Source organism: Drosophila guanche, unplaced genomic scaffold, assembly GCF_900245975.1.
Source record: "Drosophila guanche unplaced genomic scaffold, DGUA_6, whole genome shotgun sequence".
NCBI lineage: Eukaryota > Metazoa > Arthropoda > Insecta > Diptera > Drosophilidae > Drosophila > Drosophila guanche.
Window position 1 is genome coordinate 5,297,324 of NW_022995749.1, and position 16,620 is coordinate 5,313,943.

General features: G+C 47.4%; 2 protein-coding genes across 2 annotated transcripts in view; one reads left to right on the forward strand and one right to left on the reverse strand.

Annotated features, from left to right (window-relative positions):
• The window catches only part of LOC117585423 (indole-3-acetaldehyde oxidase-like), a 5,529-nt gene extending 1,999 nt beyond the window's left edge, over nucleotides 1-3,530 (forward strand). Inside the window, exons 3-7 of the mRNA XM_034274897.1 lie at nucleotides 2-195; nucleotides 304-537; nucleotides 596-2,408; nucleotides 2,464-3,084; nucleotides 3,141-3,530. Coding sequence (XP_034130788.1) covers nucleotides 2-195; nucleotides 304-537; nucleotides 596-2,408; nucleotides 2,464-3,084; nucleotides 3,141-3,325 — 3,047 coding nt within the window. The 3' untranslated portion in view covers nucleotides 3,326-3,530. The remainder of the gene's footprint in view (nucleotide 1; nucleotides 196-303; nucleotides 538-595; nucleotides 2,409-2,463; nucleotides 3,085-3,140) is intronic.
• Nucleotides 3,531-8,032: 4,502 nt separating this feature from the next.
• On the reverse strand, nucleotides 8,033-9,043 carry LOC117585166 (allergen Tab y 5.0101-like). The gene is made up of 3 exons (XM_034274507.1): nucleotides 8,912-9,043; nucleotides 8,458-8,852; nucleotides 8,033-8,393 (listed from the first exon to the last, which is right to left on the reverse strand). Exons 1-3 carry the CDS (start codon nucleotides 9,029-9,031, stop codon nucleotides 8,048-8,050), a joined length of 861 nt encoding a protein of 286 aa, XP_034130398.1. The 5' UTR covers nucleotides 9,032-9,043; the 3' UTR covers nucleotides 8,033-8,047.
• Between the last annotated feature and the right edge of the window lie 7,577 nt (nucleotides 9,044-16,620).

A 16,620-nucleotide genomic window follows, 5' to 3' on the forward strand; every position in this document is an offset into this window, starting at 1 on the left:
GCATTCATCGATGTGGGAGGTTTGGCAGAGCTCAAGGGACACAAGCTGGATGCTGGCTCCCTCACCCTCGGGGGTAACTTGAGCCTCACTGAAACGATGGACATTTGCCGACAGCTGGAGCAGACCAAAGACTTCGAGTACCTGGCCCAGGTGTGGCAGCACCTCGATTGGATCGCCAACGTTCCCGTTCGCAATGTAAGTCGATGGACAAGTGTCTAGTTATCTGCCTGATAAGCTGTAAGCTCTTCTCCAGCTACTCGAATTATCGCTTGTCGCTTATCAATTTGTTTTTCATTAACCCAGGCCGGCACCTTGGCGGGCAATCTGGCCATTAAGCATGCCCACCCGGAGTTCCCCTCGGACGTGTTCATTGTCCTCGAGGCTCTGGACGCACAGGTGATTGTCCAGGAATCGTTGGTGAAGCAGGCGACTGTCAGCCTCGCCAGCTATCTGAAGACACCGATGGAGGGAAAGATCATAAGAGGAATAGTTCTCCCTGCGTACCCCAAGGATCGTTTTCTGTTCGACTCCTACAAGGTGAGATCTATCAGAGGATCTATAAGGTTATGTAACTCACTTGTTTCCCTATCCTTAGATCATGCCACGTGCACAGAATGCTCATGCCTATGTCAATGCCGCTTTCCTGCTCGAGTTGGACAACGCTTCAAAGGTGAAGACTGCGAGGATTTGCTTTGGTGGCATCAATCCGGAGTTTGTCCATGCCACGGCCATTGAGAGGCTGCTGCTGGGACGCAATCCCTATGAGAATGGACTGGTGGAGCAAGCCTTTGGCCAACTGTCGACTATTCTGAAACCCGATGAGGTGCTGCCCGATGCCTCGCCTGTGTACCGACGCAAACTCGCCTGCGGACTCTTCTACAAGTTTCTGCTGAAGACGGCAGCACAGAGGAAACAGGGAGTGGGCAGTCGCTTCGCTTTGGGTGGATCTCTGCTGCAACGGCCCGTGTCGAGTGGAAAGCAAAACTTTGAGACCTTCGAGGAGCATTATCCAGTGACCAAGCCTACGGAGAAGCACGAGGGACTTATTCAGTGCTCAGGGGAAGCAACTTTCGCCAATGATCTTCCCACGCAACAGAATCAGTTGTGGGCTGCCTTTGTTCACGCCAAAAAAGTTGGTGCAAAGGTCTCAAAGGTAGACCCGCAGCCTGCATTAAACATACCCGGAGTGGTGGCTTATTTGGATGCCAAGGACATACCAGGACCAAACTATCTTGGACCCAAGACACGCGAGCCAATGTTTTTTGCCGAAGACGAGGAGATTTTTGCCACTGGCGAGATCAAGTTCTACGACCAACCCGTGGGTGTGATTGTCGCCAATTCCAACGCGCTGGCTCAACGCGCCGCAGCATTGGTGAAGTTAAGTTACGAAGGAGGAGCCAAGGAAGTGTTGCCCACACTCAAGGATGTGCTGAATAAGGTGGGAGCTTCAGCCAGTGAGCGTCTGGAGCATCGATACAAGTCAACGCTGAAGAGCCTCGACCTGGAGGGGGAACACTTCGATGTGAGTTCCTCCGGACAGCTGGACTTGGGCCTGCAGTACCACTACTACATGGAGCCACAGACTACTGTCGCAGTGCCCTTCGAGGGTGGAATGCAAGTGCATGTCACCACACAATGGATGGATCTGTCGCAGGATATCATTGCCAACATTCTCAACCTAAAGGTGAACGAGGTGCAGGTGAAAACCCGCCGCCTAGGGGGTGGCTACGGTGGCAAGGCCACGCGCTGCAATCTCGCCGCTGCTGCTGCTTCGATTGCTGCCTACAAGCTGAATCGTCCCGTGCGCTTTGTGCAGTCGCTGGAGTCCATTATGAGCACACTGGGCAAGCGCTGGGCCTTCCACTGTGACTACGATTTCTTCGTGCAAAAGTCTGGCAAGATTGTGGGCCTTGTCAGTCGCTTCTTCGAGGATGCCGGCTACTTGTCCAACGAGTCCCACATGGGCCATGGCGTGGCGGTGTCCAGGAACTGCTACGAATTCAGCGATAACTATAAACTGGATGGCTTTCTGGTGTACACAGATGCACCCACCAATACACCGTGTCGTGCGCCGGGATCATTGGAGGGCATTGCCATGATAGAGAACATTCTGGAGCACATTGCCTTCGAGACTGGACAGGATCCTGCGGATGTGCGCTATGCTAATATTTTGCCCAATCACAAAATGGGCGAAATGATGCCAGGATTTCTAGCTAGTACGCTATACAAGGAACGTCGCTCTGAGATTATTGCCTACAACAAGGAGAATCGCTGGCGCAAGCGTGGATTGGGGCTGTCTATAATGGAGTACCAAATGGGTTACTTTGGACAGTATCCCGCGACGGTTGCTATTTACCACAGCGATGGCACAGTGGTGGTCACACATGGAGGCATTGAAATGGGACAGGGTGAGTATTGTTCAACCCTTAAGCTCTAACTTAACTCAATTCCCATCCATTTCAGGCATGAACACCAAAATATCCCAAGTGGTGGCCCACTCTCTGGGCATTCCCATGGAACAGGTGCGCATTGAGGCCAGCGAAACGATCAATGGAGCCAACGCCATGGGCACAGGCGGCTCCGTGGGCAGCGAATCCATTTGCTTTGCTGTGCGCAAGGCCTGCGAGACGCTGAACTCTCGCCTGGCGCCGGTCAGGGAGGAGGTGAAACCCTCCAACTGGCAGCAACTCATCAATGAGGCTTACAACCGGAAGATCAATCTCATAGCGAATGATCATTACAAGCAGGGCGACATGGATAATTATGCGGTGTGCGGCCTCTGCCTCACGGAGGTGGAATTTGATGTTCTGACGGGCAACTATCTGATCAGCCGCGTGGATCTCCTGGAGGATGCGGGAGAGAGTCTGAATCCGTTTGTGGATATTGGACAGATGGAAGGCGCTTTAATGATGGGCCTGGGTTACTGGACCAGCGAGCAGATTATAGTGGACAAGCAGACCGGCGAATGTCTGACTAATCGCACGTGGACCTACAAGCCACCTGGCGCCAAGGATATTCCCATAGATCTGCGCATCCAAATGCTGCCCAAGAGCCCCAACAAGGTTGGGTTTATGCGGTCAAAGGGTGAGCTTATTAATCCATTTGGACACTGTCATCCAATGAGAGTTTTCCTGTTCTAGCCACTGGGGAACCCGCCATCTGTGTGGCCATCGCTGTGGCCTTTGCCCTGCAGCAAGCCCTGCAATCCGCCCGCGATGATGCCGGTGTGCCCAAGGCCTGGGTCACCCTCAATGCCCCGATGACACCCGAGTATCTGGTACTCCACGCCGGCACCGAGCCCGCCAGCCAGTTCAAGCTGAACTAAGTGGCACAACGAAGGGGGCAGAAGATCTGCTGCCCGTCGGTGAACAGAACGTGAGACACGGGCACGTGGCCTGCGGCAGCGATGGGTACGCTCCGATAAGCACGCCAAGATATACATAGGATGTACACCCCCACTCTCACTTAACCTAGAGGAGCAGTCCTTGGTATTGTATGCACAATAAATTAAAAACTTATCCAAAGCTTAATCCAAATGACATTCATTGCGAACGTCCGAACGTCGCTGCCTCCGGCCTGGGTCAACGAGGGAGTGGCCTGGCCCCAGCTCCGCTTTTATTTTTTCATTTTTCTTGCTTCGTTTTTGTAATGCTTAACACCTCAACACCACCAGCAGGCAGGCAGGCAGGCAGGCAGGCAGGACACACCCCAAGCTGGAGTTCTTCTTTATTAAATTCAAACGTAAATTTGGTTATTGAAGCACTTTAATTCGCCTGCGGTTGTGGCAGAAGGCAGCGGCAGGAGCGCTCTAATGGATTTTCCGAATATCACCAACTGCTGTGCCGTTAATGAGGACAGCCCTAATGACATTGTTAGACTGATCCTGCCCAAACGATGGCACCCAGGGTGTGTAGGAAAATGATAGTCCTTAGCACTTAGATAGATAGAGAAATGTGTCAAGTAGAGGGATGAAAGTAGCAAAGTTTTTGGCCATAGATCACGGCGGAACCTACTCTGCCAGGTTGTTGGGGTTTCAAACTGTCAATTGGCATGAAAATCATTTGCCAAGATAAAGATCTCCAACGTCCAAAGCATTTATCAATAGGAAATTGAATGTAAAATGAATACCCAACATTCTGTCTGTTACTTTTCCCTTTCTATGTGTAATTTTTCTGCCCTCTCTAATGTTCTAATTGCAACCACAGAGGACACCACAAAATGAATATAGTCTCCCCCCCCCAGGCAAACCATCTTCCAGTTGGACCACAACCGTGCACAGCTGCTGCCGATTGGCCCCAAGGCAAAGGCGACTGTCAAATTAAATTAATAAACACAACAATTGGCAGGAGAGTGCTGGCCAAAAAGCGCCAACTGGCGACTCCCACACGGACTGGCAGCAGGCAAGGACTGCCCCCAATTGCCACGCGGAGGCGACGATGGCGTCGGCAATTGTAAATGAAATTTTTATCAAATTGAGTTCGCCGGCAATGGGCAGCGGCAAAGACTCAACTTTTTGGCATGCCCCCAGCTATAACGTGCCATTCCCTCGCTGACTACGGAGTTCCCCGACTGTGTCTGAGGCCACACAGCATTTTGTATTAATTACAACATAGCCAGCGGTACGGTGTGCTCCAAAAACAAAAAAAAAGAGAAGTTTCAACATAATTGATTTCATTTTTATTCCCGAATCGTCGGCAGCTTTCTTTTGCTGAAGAGAGAGATTTCACGGCTCTGGGTGCGGGTGTGGGTGTGGGTGTGTGACACCCATTTCCGCAGCACTAAAGTGCAAATAAATTGATTGAATTATTGGCCGGACGAGAAGTTGCACGTCCTCGTAGTCGTCGTTGTTGCAGTGAAAGAATTTACTTTTTTAATTTACTCAGAAAAGGTTGAATAAAAAGTAAAACAATTGCGATGGCTTAGTGGGTGTGGAAAAAAATGTACGAAAAATATAAATACCCTAGAGAAATTATTGGTAAAAAATATTAGAAGAAAAGGAACTATATTCCAGTCTAAAATGCTCTAAAATAATGCCCAAAAATGTCCAAAACCTCCTTAATAAACAGCCACATATGCCCTTACTTTGTGTCCAGCACAGCGCATGAAATTGATTTTATTCTTTTGGTAATTTCTTTTTTGTTTCTTTGGGGCTATCATTGTCCCTGCGGTAGTGCGTCTGGCTGGTTATTCCCTTTTGCATATCCACAGATTGAGTTACGCCCGTTTGTCCTTTGCAGTCGTCCGATTCAACGTTGTCGTCGCCCATCAGTGGCGCCCATCAGTCCCAACCGACTGTTGGCCCTGGCCGTGAACAGGACGTCCTGGCGCTCCTTCTCCTGGATGCACTTGGTTGTTTTTTTATGTTGGGGTTATTGAAAAATCGGATATTGCGTATTTTTTAATTATGAACGAAGCGACTGCATATTAAGTCCCATTTGGATTTAAATGTAATTAAATTTCCCCACCGGATACCTGTCCACATTTCTCAATAAAAAGTTGGACTCTCGGGGGTTGGGAGGATCATCATTCCTTTGCTGAGGTTTCTGCCAATGCAAACTTTAGGAATTTTACAGTGGGGAAAAGTAATGTGCAAATAAGTAGCTCAGCTCAGACGAAATTCTTCCTTCTTCCCAGAACTTTTGCAGAAATATTTTTGAAGTCCGTTGAGCAAATAAACTTGAAAAAATATCATAAATGCATAGTTTTGCTCTTGCTTTTGCTTTCTCTTTTGTGTGTGTGTGTGTGTGTGTGTGTGCAGAGAAATCCAGACTTTCCAGACTATTCATGTTTGCTCTGCGAGGAGGAGTCCGAGAAAGGAGTTGCAGCAGTGGCAGTGGCAGTGGCAATGGCAAGGACAAGCTGCTGCTGCAGTGGCAAGTTGAAAATTTTAATGATATCAAATATATATGCATGTGGCAGAAAGGATATGTATATCTGTGCACAATGCAGTCGGCATTTAGTGGAAAAGGATGCGGCAAAGGATACACTCGCACATACGGAATGGGGCGGAGGATTCGTCCCATGCATGCGTAGATTTTATGTATTTGGCTCACGATTTAAGCCCCTCTGCCAGTCTGTCTGTCTGTGTGGTGTCTGGAAGACATTCGTTGCGGCATAAAATTCAACAATGAGGCGAGTGTCGAGAGTGCTGTCCTGGCCACAGGATATGCGCCAAAAGCATCCGACAATCAACCCAAACCCAAACCCAACCCCGAAATGATGTACTTAATTTTGCGAGTTCGCTTTTTGTCTTTTCCTTCTTTTTTTTGCTCCTCTATTTAATAAACTGCATGCAGTTTTCCGCTCTGGCAAAATGCAAATGAAAACTGCAAGCCAGAAGCATAAAAGGAAGAATGAAAGCAAAGGAAGCCTTGCTGAGCCCAGCTGCACCGCAGGAGTCTAGACGTTGACGTTGTCGGTGGTGGTGGTGGTGTCGCCGCCGATAAGCATACGGCTGCCTCGGTGGCTGCCACGGTGCCTGACTGGGCGCGGCAAATATTATAATACGTGGCCATTATCCCAGCTATGCCGGCGATAAATCACACCAGGACATCTTTGTGTGCCAGCGGCAGACGCAGCAACGAGCAGCGAGAGAAAACCCATTCAAATGGAGCTGGCGCTGGTCGTGGAAACTGGAGCAGAGTTGGAGTCGGAGCCCAGAGCAGACGTTTCTCTGGCCATATCTGAGTCGCTGCATCACGGGCACGCTCATAAAATGTTGCGCCGCCTGCCCCTGCCCCTGCCCCTGCACATGCCTCTGCCCCTGGTGCCTCCCGTTGGTGGACAAATTTGCTTAGAATTTGAAATGCAAGCCAGACAATGGCCGCAGACACGGAAGGACAGAGCTAAAAGGGTGAGCTCTGGCTGTGAAAAGGAAATAAAAATAGGACCCAGAGGAGCGGCACGATTGTTAGTTGGGATCTGCATTATTATTATTATTACAGTTGCAAGTTCAAGTTCATGGCCTCGACTTGAAATGGAAACCCAACCAAGGGGCGGAGCAGCAGCAACAGCCAATTTGTGGATAAGATATGACAGCCAGCAGAGATCTGCAGGTCATTTGTGTGTTGGATGATAGCTGCTACAAGTCTGACAATGATTTTGGACTGATTTTGCGACATTTTTAAAGCGCAAATTCTGTGATCAAAACTTCCTACAGCATAAACACTTGATGTGTCCTTGGTTCATCGTTTTGCTCCGCTGCAAACTCCATTCTGTCTCCTCTTGTCACAATGCCAAAGTTCTCGTTCCAGTGGGCTCCTCGGGTTGTCCCTGGCTGGCCATGGGGAAACTTGTGAATAATTCTGTGGACATTCAGCATGCTCCATTGGTGGTGCCGTGTCTGCCCCGCCTCTGCAGTGCCAGCACTGATCCCTGTACACACTCACACTCATCCTCATCCCTATGCATGCAGCACTCTCGTAAGCTCGGACCATTTTATGGCCATGTCCTGGCACTGTCTGCTCTCATGGCCTTCAGACGCTCATAAACATAGCGACACAAGTTGGACACTGGCTGCAGCAGGAGGACAGGGACCAGAATGGAAGTTTCTGCTGTAACTGGGGAGCTCGGAAATGGGCACCTAATGTGCTGGGCGTGGCTTTGCATTTATTCGTGTGTAAAATTTTAATTGAAATATATATTTAAGCAGCAGCAAAAGCAGCGACGAATGTCACTTGTATCCGTATCTGCATCTGTCGCTGTCGCTTTTGGCTGTGTCTCGCTGGCAAGGATGAGAGGACTGAGCGACTGCCGCGTGTGTTCCGCTAATGTTTTCATTTGCATGCGAAGGACATCAGCCCGGAAGCGCGTTGATATGCAAATGCGTTCCGTGATTATCGAGGCTGTCTGTCTGTGTGTCTGCTGTGTCACCCTGCTGCCCCGTCTGGCTGTTAACTATTTTTGTGTTTTTTTTTGGGCACTGATTTAATTGGGCAATGTTCCACGCTTTGGGGGCGTGTGCTTTAGTCTAGCCAGCGGACAATGCACAACAAAAAACGCTCAACCGAAATTTCTAGTTTAAAGTGAACTTAAAGTTTTCCTTTACTCAGCCGTAATTGTTAAAATTGTAATTATAAAAGGTGGCCACATCTGGGTTGCGTTGTATCATGGCATTGCCACCGGGTGGCTGCAGCAGCGTGGCATTGGGCAGCTGCCGCTCGTTGTGGTAACGCTCGCCAGCGGCACACAGCGCGGGGTATGTGGAGTCGCGCCGCTTGCAGGCGCTGCCCGGCGAGGCCGACAGCTTGTACAGACTTCGATTGATGAAGACATCCGTGCTGAAGGCGCACACCAACACAAAATGATGGAAGCTGGCAAAAGTGAAGCGCATGGCCGTGCAACCCACATGGGTGTTGGCCTCCGAAATGAGCAGCGCAGCGTTGAGGATTTTCCTGGGCAAATAAGAGGGGAAATATTGAGCACAAGAAACGCTTTAGAAGTAGAATTAAATTTTACATATCCGCCACATAATCCGGCATATAGATGACCATGCCCAAGGAAATATCCGCCAGTCTGTTGGTCCAGCCAGCGATCAGATTTAGAATAATTTCGTAATCCTCGTATTCGTAGACTCTGCCCGGATACTTGAACGCATCGAAGATGGAGCCCACATAGTAAAAGTTCTCGGTGCTCAGACAGAACTTGTCCATGCTGCAGGAGATGGCTGACAGCTTGGCCATGTGCTCCAGTTCCTTGGACCAACTCATTTTGGCCATGCGTGCCGCTGGCTTGAGTCTGCGATCCCCGCGAGCCACAAGGCTGCGAAAATCATTGAAGACACTCAGCAGCGAATTGCGATAGACAGTCATGGGCACGATGCGTGTATTTGGCACACATTTTGAGTTGATTTGCTGCACAAAAAGCGAACTTTTGATTGGAAATTTCACTCGTTAGATGTAGCGCCTCTTACGCCTTTGTTATCGCAGGCCAAATTATTTTCACCGCAAGCGGGCAGATCGCAGTATTTGCCACTGCCCAGTCCATAAGGGAGAAAAAGTAGAAGCAATACTATTAAACATTTGAAGCACATTTTGTTGGAAGTTATAAGCGAAAACTGACAGTTTTTTCGGTATTTACGGCTTATATAAAGCCCCTCGCTTGGGTTGTTCTTAGAAATTGTCTGTCGTATGGCAGATATTTTCCAGGAAGTGCAGTTGTTCTTTGTTAATTGTAGTTGCCAGATTTTCTATTAAGAACTCCATTCAATATGCCGCACTCTTCCCACTCCCACTCCACGACATAATGCATTTGCTGTAAATTAAGCAAGCAGTGCCTTTGGCATTCCTCATTCATGCATTGATTAGGCGGCAACGAGGTAGGTAGAAACCAGATACAACCTAGCCGCCCGACACTCTTTGGCGCATGTGGCTGGGACATTTGTCAAACGGCAGTCGTCGTCGGCAAAACTTCAACATCAGCGCCAACGCATAAGCAAAACTGTGCAAAACTTCGTTCGGACTGTGTCTTTGAGACGAGTGCTAAATGGAAGATATGGTACGTGTTCCCCGTACCGTACCCCCCATTTCAGGTGCTACAAACAGGCGCCCACCTTGCAAAACTATAAACAATTTATGGCTTTGGGAAGTCTTTTGCACCATGAAGTGAGTTTTGCAGCACTCGCCGCGCAGACAACATGCGGTGCATGCCAAGCGCCTTTGCATTTTCTGTCAATTGTGCTGGCAACATATTCGTATTGGTGCCTGAACCCGGACCCCAGCAACATGTTGACAACGTGAGCGGACTGCTTCACGGATTGCATTACAACTGCTTGCCCAACTCCACACTGCCCCCCGACCATTGCCTGCTGCTGAACTACATTGTGAACTAGTTTACAGTTGCATTTTAGTGCTACACTGAGGACAAGGAACTGCTTGCAAGTAGGGTAAATACTGGAATAAAGCTGCCCATAAATCTCTTCACATACCAATGCAAATTCTCATCGATGCAAAGAGTGTTTTTTTATGGATATTTTTTTCTGAGTGTAGCTAGCTTTGTTATAGCTTTCTTTTTGCTGATTTGTCTATCACTTGGCAGCAACATTGTTGTTGCTGGCAGCACAACAAACTTTGTTGCACTTGAACTTATGCCCCACGGTTATTTGGCTAATTATTCGCCTGGGCACTTGGCCACTTTGTTGCAGAAACTGCGCAGTCCTTCCTCGTCCCCATGCCCTGCCGTGCTATCATTTACAACAACAGAAAGAAGCAACAGCAGCGGAGTCAGCGGAGGAAGAGCAACGAGCAACGATCTCGTTGAAAGTTTAACAAGTGTTAACTTTGCCATTTTCATTTTCATTTCTTTGGGGTTTTATTTTGTATTCATTTCACAGATAAGCTGGGGCAAAATGCGCAAAAAGAAAATGAGCGAAAATCCGTGGCAGAAACGAGAAGCACAACGAAGGGTCGTGGATTGTGTGGGGCAACTACAGTGAAATAATTTTAAATGACCGCAAGTGTGTAATTAAAGTGCAGCGCATAACAAGAACAACAATTATACAGTGGTGGAAGGGAAGAGTGGAAAACAACAATTACAAATGGAAACTGAAGCAATCAGCTTTTCTCAGCTGTGGCACTCGCCTTTTTGCCGCGTGAAAGAAATCCTCAAGGAGCTGAACTTTTGGCCGGATATTCCCCAAATTGGGACTTGAGCTAAAGCTGCAGGACCAGCAACAGTCCCGGTCCCGGTCCCGGTCCTGGTCCCAGTCCCAGTCGCAATTCCAGCCATGGCCCTGGCTTGATTTCAACTCTGGCATGGAGCTGTGCAGAATCGAAATGAAAATTAATTAAACAAAATGCTCAAGTGCCGTGGGGCTTCATTGTTTATGGATTGTAATTGAAATGTTTCCTGCTTATCAAGAGGTTTTGAGTAGGAAGTCGGGGAAAAACTGCACAAGGGGCAGGTGCAGCCAGTAAGTGGGAAAATTAGGAACAATTTTGGGCCAAAACTTTAGCTGGAAGTTGCATTTGGAATGACTTTTCAGTGCAAGATTGTTGCATGTTGGCTTATGTTCATAAATGAATATTCTTTTATTGTCATTAAATGTCAAATAATTAATACTTTTCAGTGTCATTTCAGCATTAATTTATCGTGCACATTCACCCGCATGAACCTTTACGAGTGCCCAAAAGTCGCAACATTTAATTAATTTTGCATTTGTCGCTGATTTCTGATTTTAACAGTCGTCACCCCATCCGCTTAGTATCTTTCGCTGTGGCAGGTTTAACGTGCAACGAGGGGTGGTGCAACTTCCGCTCTGCTGCCTACTTCCGTTTGGTCCCGAGACCAAACCCGAGTTATCGGAGCCACAGCTCGACCCCCAGCCGGAGTGCACATTTGTGATCCATTTGGCAGTCCGCGACAGCAGGACAGCAGCGGAATCATCAGCCACTTTTATGTGTATTTAAAATCGTTAAAAATAATCTGCAAATTGTGAATTTTTAATGCATTTCATGTCTGCCATCGGGCTGCTGCTCTTTGCCAATGGGGGATCCAATGTGGGGGTGTGGACTGTGCTGTTCCCTGGGGGCAATAATGGCGTCTGGTGGGCGCGTCAGCGTCTGGTTCTGGTCATCATTATCATCAACAAAGGCATTGTGCACGAATCATCATCATCATCATCATGCCGATAGTCAACGCAACGTCATTTGCATTTATTGTTTTTGTGCCTTTGTGTGCGAAAAGTGATCAGCGATTGCCTTGGACGCAGCACGACCCAGCAGCACACAGGACACAGGACACAGGACACAGAAGGACACTCTCCCCACAAGGATGTGTGCACACATAAATATGCATATGGAAATATGTCTCATTGTCCCGGAGTCCTGCATTGATTGCACAACGGAAGTGTTGTGGCGGAATTAAAATAAATAAATGCATTCACATTTCCCACTGGGTGAGTTCTCTCAGCTGGGAACTGGCTTCCTTTTGCGACTGGGAATTGCATGGAGTCTGTCGCTTGACTCTGGCTTTGGCTCTGCCCTGGCTTGTTGCTTCATTTGTTGCACATTAAACAAGGCCATAAGTTACGGCCGCTGGCTCAGTAGTTGACAGCCTTTAATGGTTAAGTTTGCACTGTCCGCAGGCACTGCAAGTTGAGTGCCAAAAGGCATCTTATAAATGTGCAGATTATATTTATAACCCGCGGAAAGGAAGTTTAAGTAACTTAAAGTGCTCCCAAAAGTATGCCAGAAATGGGTAACTGAAATATCAAAGAAAACCATCATTTTGCCTGGAATATTCATTAGTTTTTTGCTCATTAAGCCCTAAAACTTTCTTTAAAAATCTTTCACTCTTTAAGCTGCAAAACTTTCGTAGAGTTATTGATTTGAGGCGGGCAGGTAGACGAGTTTTGCGGCTCATTTAAGCCACAACACGTACGTCTCTCACGGCAAAAGCACGCTCCCAGATATCTGACAGATACAACCCCCCATTGAGCTGCCAACCCCAGCTGCCCAGAAACCAGAAACAAATCAAATCGAAGGTTGCCGCTTACTTTGATGTCTCATTAGTCGGTCGGTTGCCAGGTGATGACGACGATGATGACGACCCTGAGCATGGGGCTCTGGGAAACTGAGACTGAGACTGAGACTGAGCTGCAGGAATGTGGGTTGGTGGCCAGCAATTGAATGGTTCGGGGGCACAGTTACACGTATTTGGAGAGCGTGTGCCACAAGTTAACCGTGCCAGCAGCTGCCAGCTGTATCCGTATCCGTATCCGTATCCCCATTCGTATCTGTTTCAACTGATTTTGGTTTCTTTTACAGCTACAGCTACAGCCACAGTTTCAGTTGCTTGTTTGTCTTTGCCAGAAGGAGCTTCTTCCCCTGCTGTTTAGCCGTAATCCTGCTAACCATTTGGTATCCAACTTGCAGCGCTAATTGAGGGAGGAAGCTCTTGGAACTGCTTGAAATATGACAACACTTAATGGGTTAAATTAATTAACATGAAAATTGCACCCGCTGTCCGATTGCCCGGAAATGCCGCACATGCCATGGCAGGCAGGGAGGACCTTCTGTTGTCTGCACATCATCGACATATCGATGGCTGCTCCGGCATATCCGTGTGCACTCCACAACTCTGAAGTGTTGTGCGGTGTGCCACTTGCGATAATGAAGCGCTGAAAATATTTGCATATCGCCAATTTGCATGCCCGCTGCTGTGGCTTAAAGTCTCTCATTAAAGTTGAGGCTGTTTTTTGTTTTGTTCTACGAATTATGCCCAAGTGCGGCACTTCATCAATAACTCCGCTGATTGTTGGCCCTCGAATATCTTACCTCAACAACAATTACAACTTTTTGCTGCGCAGATTCTTTCTTCTAGTTACTCGAAAAACTTTTGCAGAAACTTTTCAATGTTGCCGCATATTAAACGGAATAAAAGGAATATATTTATGCCATTGCTAGCCCCGAAAAAAATAGCCAAAGTTGAGCATTTTTTTTGGGTTTGCCTTTTACTTGCTCTTACTTTAATGCAAAAGTTTACGAGAGAGCCGATGGTCCGCCATCTAATAAACCAGAGTGGCAACATTTCTGGGCTTTTTTGAGCTAAAAACTGGAAGTTTTACTACGGCTAATAGTGGCGCATAAACTGGGCAGGCACACAGGTTGGCCAGGCCCTCCGTCTGCTGGAAATTATGAAAGCCTGGAGCGGAGCTCGTGGAGTTCGCTCCCTCTAGGATGCGTGACTTTGCATTTAGTTTTATGCTCTGCGGCTACTCCTTGGGGCCACATTAACATGTATTTCTGTGCTAAAAGTGTTATTAGATTTTAGTTTCGAGTCAAGTGTGGGCCAGAACGTGGCCAGAACAAACCCTCGGTGTGTGCCTTGCGCCTCTCCTTCGGCACTAAAGTTTTATTCAGCATAAACCAAAAGTGCTTTCGAGTTGTGCTACAAACATATCGCCCAGAGCTTTATGGCAGCCCAACTGAAGGATGGGATAGCTGGGATGTGGGTGGATATACCAGGGAGCAGCTGGCATGTCACTTTAAAGCGTGCCAACACTTAACAACGCGATAAAGATAACAGCCCAGAGACAAAGGCCTGGCACAGCCCAACGCATACAGAATGATCTAAGCGAGGGCTGAGGGCCTGGAATTATCAAATTAATATTTGCCTCGAGCACTTTTAATTGAAAAAGAAAACTATCTAAAACTTCCAGACCAGAGTCTTGGCGCACAGAATTATCTACAAGCAAATGTCAATCATAAACAGATTCGGAATTGCAATCATTACAGGCCCTTGGTCAATGCTCTCTCCTTCGCACACTTTTCTGACAGTTTGAAAAGTAATTTAAAGCCTCGAAATGAATGCTGGCAAAAGGAAAACGAGGAGAGAGAGAGAGAGAGAGGAAACTCGTCTGAAATCAATACGTTGACATTCATTCAATGGCTAGACAGCCGCTGGCTTGGCCCTGAAGTGGATCGGATCGGACTGGACCCTACCCTACCGGACTGCACCGGACAGACACAACTTGAATCAATGCCAAAGGACAACGCTCCGAGGCGCTGGCGCTGGCGCTGGCGCTGGCTGTGTATTTTATCTGTATTTTTGTCGCATTGACACGTCAGTGTCATTAAAAACCGAAAACAGACGACTTCAGATTAAATAAAAATAAAAAAGTGATTATCTAAAGAATAAATAACGCAATGCAGACGACAACGACCAGAGCAGAGAGACAGAGAGCTCTGAATGGCTTTTCTTTTCGCTTTATGTCTGCAGACAAATTTTTTGGGGATTAATGCGAAAGTTGGACATTCAATTTTTTATATTTTTTGCAGTTTTCATTTTGGTAGAGAAATTGTGGGGTGGGTTCTTAGGAGCTGTGTGGCTGATTATTTTGGTTAAAGGTCTAGTCATGCTGAAGATTTTACTAAGCTAAGAAAATTCATTTCAATGCGATAAAGGGTTCCAAATCCAGATAGATGTATCTTCAATTTATGGATCAATATTCACCATAGAATGGAAGTTTCTACAGCTGTTCAGTATGGAATTTCCATTTCTGGCACAGTTTCTACAGCTGTTGATTCGACTTCTTACCATTCAATTTTGTTCACTTTAAATCTATCTATCCATTTAGATTCCTATCAGCTTTATAAAAACTCTCCCGCCATCCTCCTAAAAATGCAAATGATGCATGGCTCCCCATTCCTGGCTGCTTCCTTTTGAAGTTCTTACTTTAAAAGTTGACAAAAAATTAACATAGAACTGCGAGTGGCTCGGGTGTGCTCTGGCGTCTAATTAAATTAAGAGTGTGTCCTGGGCGCAGGAGTTTTGATATTCAATTTAGAGGGGCGTCAAGGCGTTAATAGCGTTGAATTAGGTCGAGGCCCAGCCCACGCTGTCATATTCTGGCACCCCCCGTGTCTGCCATTCCCCCCTGCCTGCTGCTGCCTAGGAGGTGTTGGCAATTCATGTTTACAAGTAATTAAGCAATTTCCATCCATTAAGATGTAAAAAAATGATACACTTTGATGTCCTGTTCCTGTGCTGAAAAAAGCCATAGATATAATATTCTTTTTCAGCCAACAGAATGGATTTTTTGATGACGCTGCAGCAGGAGGGAAGCAGGAGGGATTGGGACTGGGACAGAGACAGGCGCCGACAGGCAGCCACTAATTTGAGCTTTGTGCGCTGTCAGGCAGCATCTTTGGCATCGTCCTTGCCCCGTCCATATTCTCCCACTATTCTCTGACAGCTTGCGGCTTTGTGGGAAAATATTTAAATGTCATTTTGGAGCAACTCGCTCGCGATAACGGAAAGGACACGGACACGGACACGGGCTGCTGCTGAAACTGCAATAAAGTATCTGCCAGCGGGAGAGTATCTGTATCTATAACAGCTCTGCATATTTTTCGTGCATTTCGCATTCTGTTTTTGCTGATGCGACTGATTCAAAATGTTGAATTGTGGTTTGTTAGAGGGACTTTTCGGTTTGAAGTTTTCCCAGCTTTTCCGTTTGAAGATTAAGGTGTCCGCAACCACAAACTTTAGTCTTGAATTGCGGCATTTCTACAAATGTTTCTCCTAATCAACTTTCATTGATGTAAGCCCAGCCATCCATCAATCTAGCCAGCACTTTCCCCACTCATTAAGGGCCAAATCCCAGGGATCTGCTCACAGCTTAGTTCAAAATCGTTGCATAAGTGTAGCCGAAATTAGAACCAGCCTCGGCAGTGCCACCATCAATCATGCCACAAAACGGATCGGCTCACGGTATACTCTTACTTTAAAGCCTCTCTCTCGCTCTCTCTCTCTCTCTCTCGAAAGGATGTTGTGACAAAAGCATTTTCCTGTCTGTCTGAGGTGAAAGTCACATGGCCAAGTGGCGGACGGGACAAGACAGACAAGACAATTGATTGATTGATGGATTGATTTGTCGCGGCGCAAGTTTATGAATGCGAAATGTGCATGATTAATGAGTTGTTCATTAAGCTGGTTAAGGTGACAGGCAGCGGGCACGAGGATGTGCTACTGCCTCCTGTTGCTGCCTCCAAGACCAACAAAATATGCGACAAAAATAATGTAACGCCAACATGAACCTGTCACAATCAGGCGGCGGGGATGGGGCAGGACTGGCAACCCTCTCGCACTGCCATCAGTTTGGCCAACGTTATCCTTGAC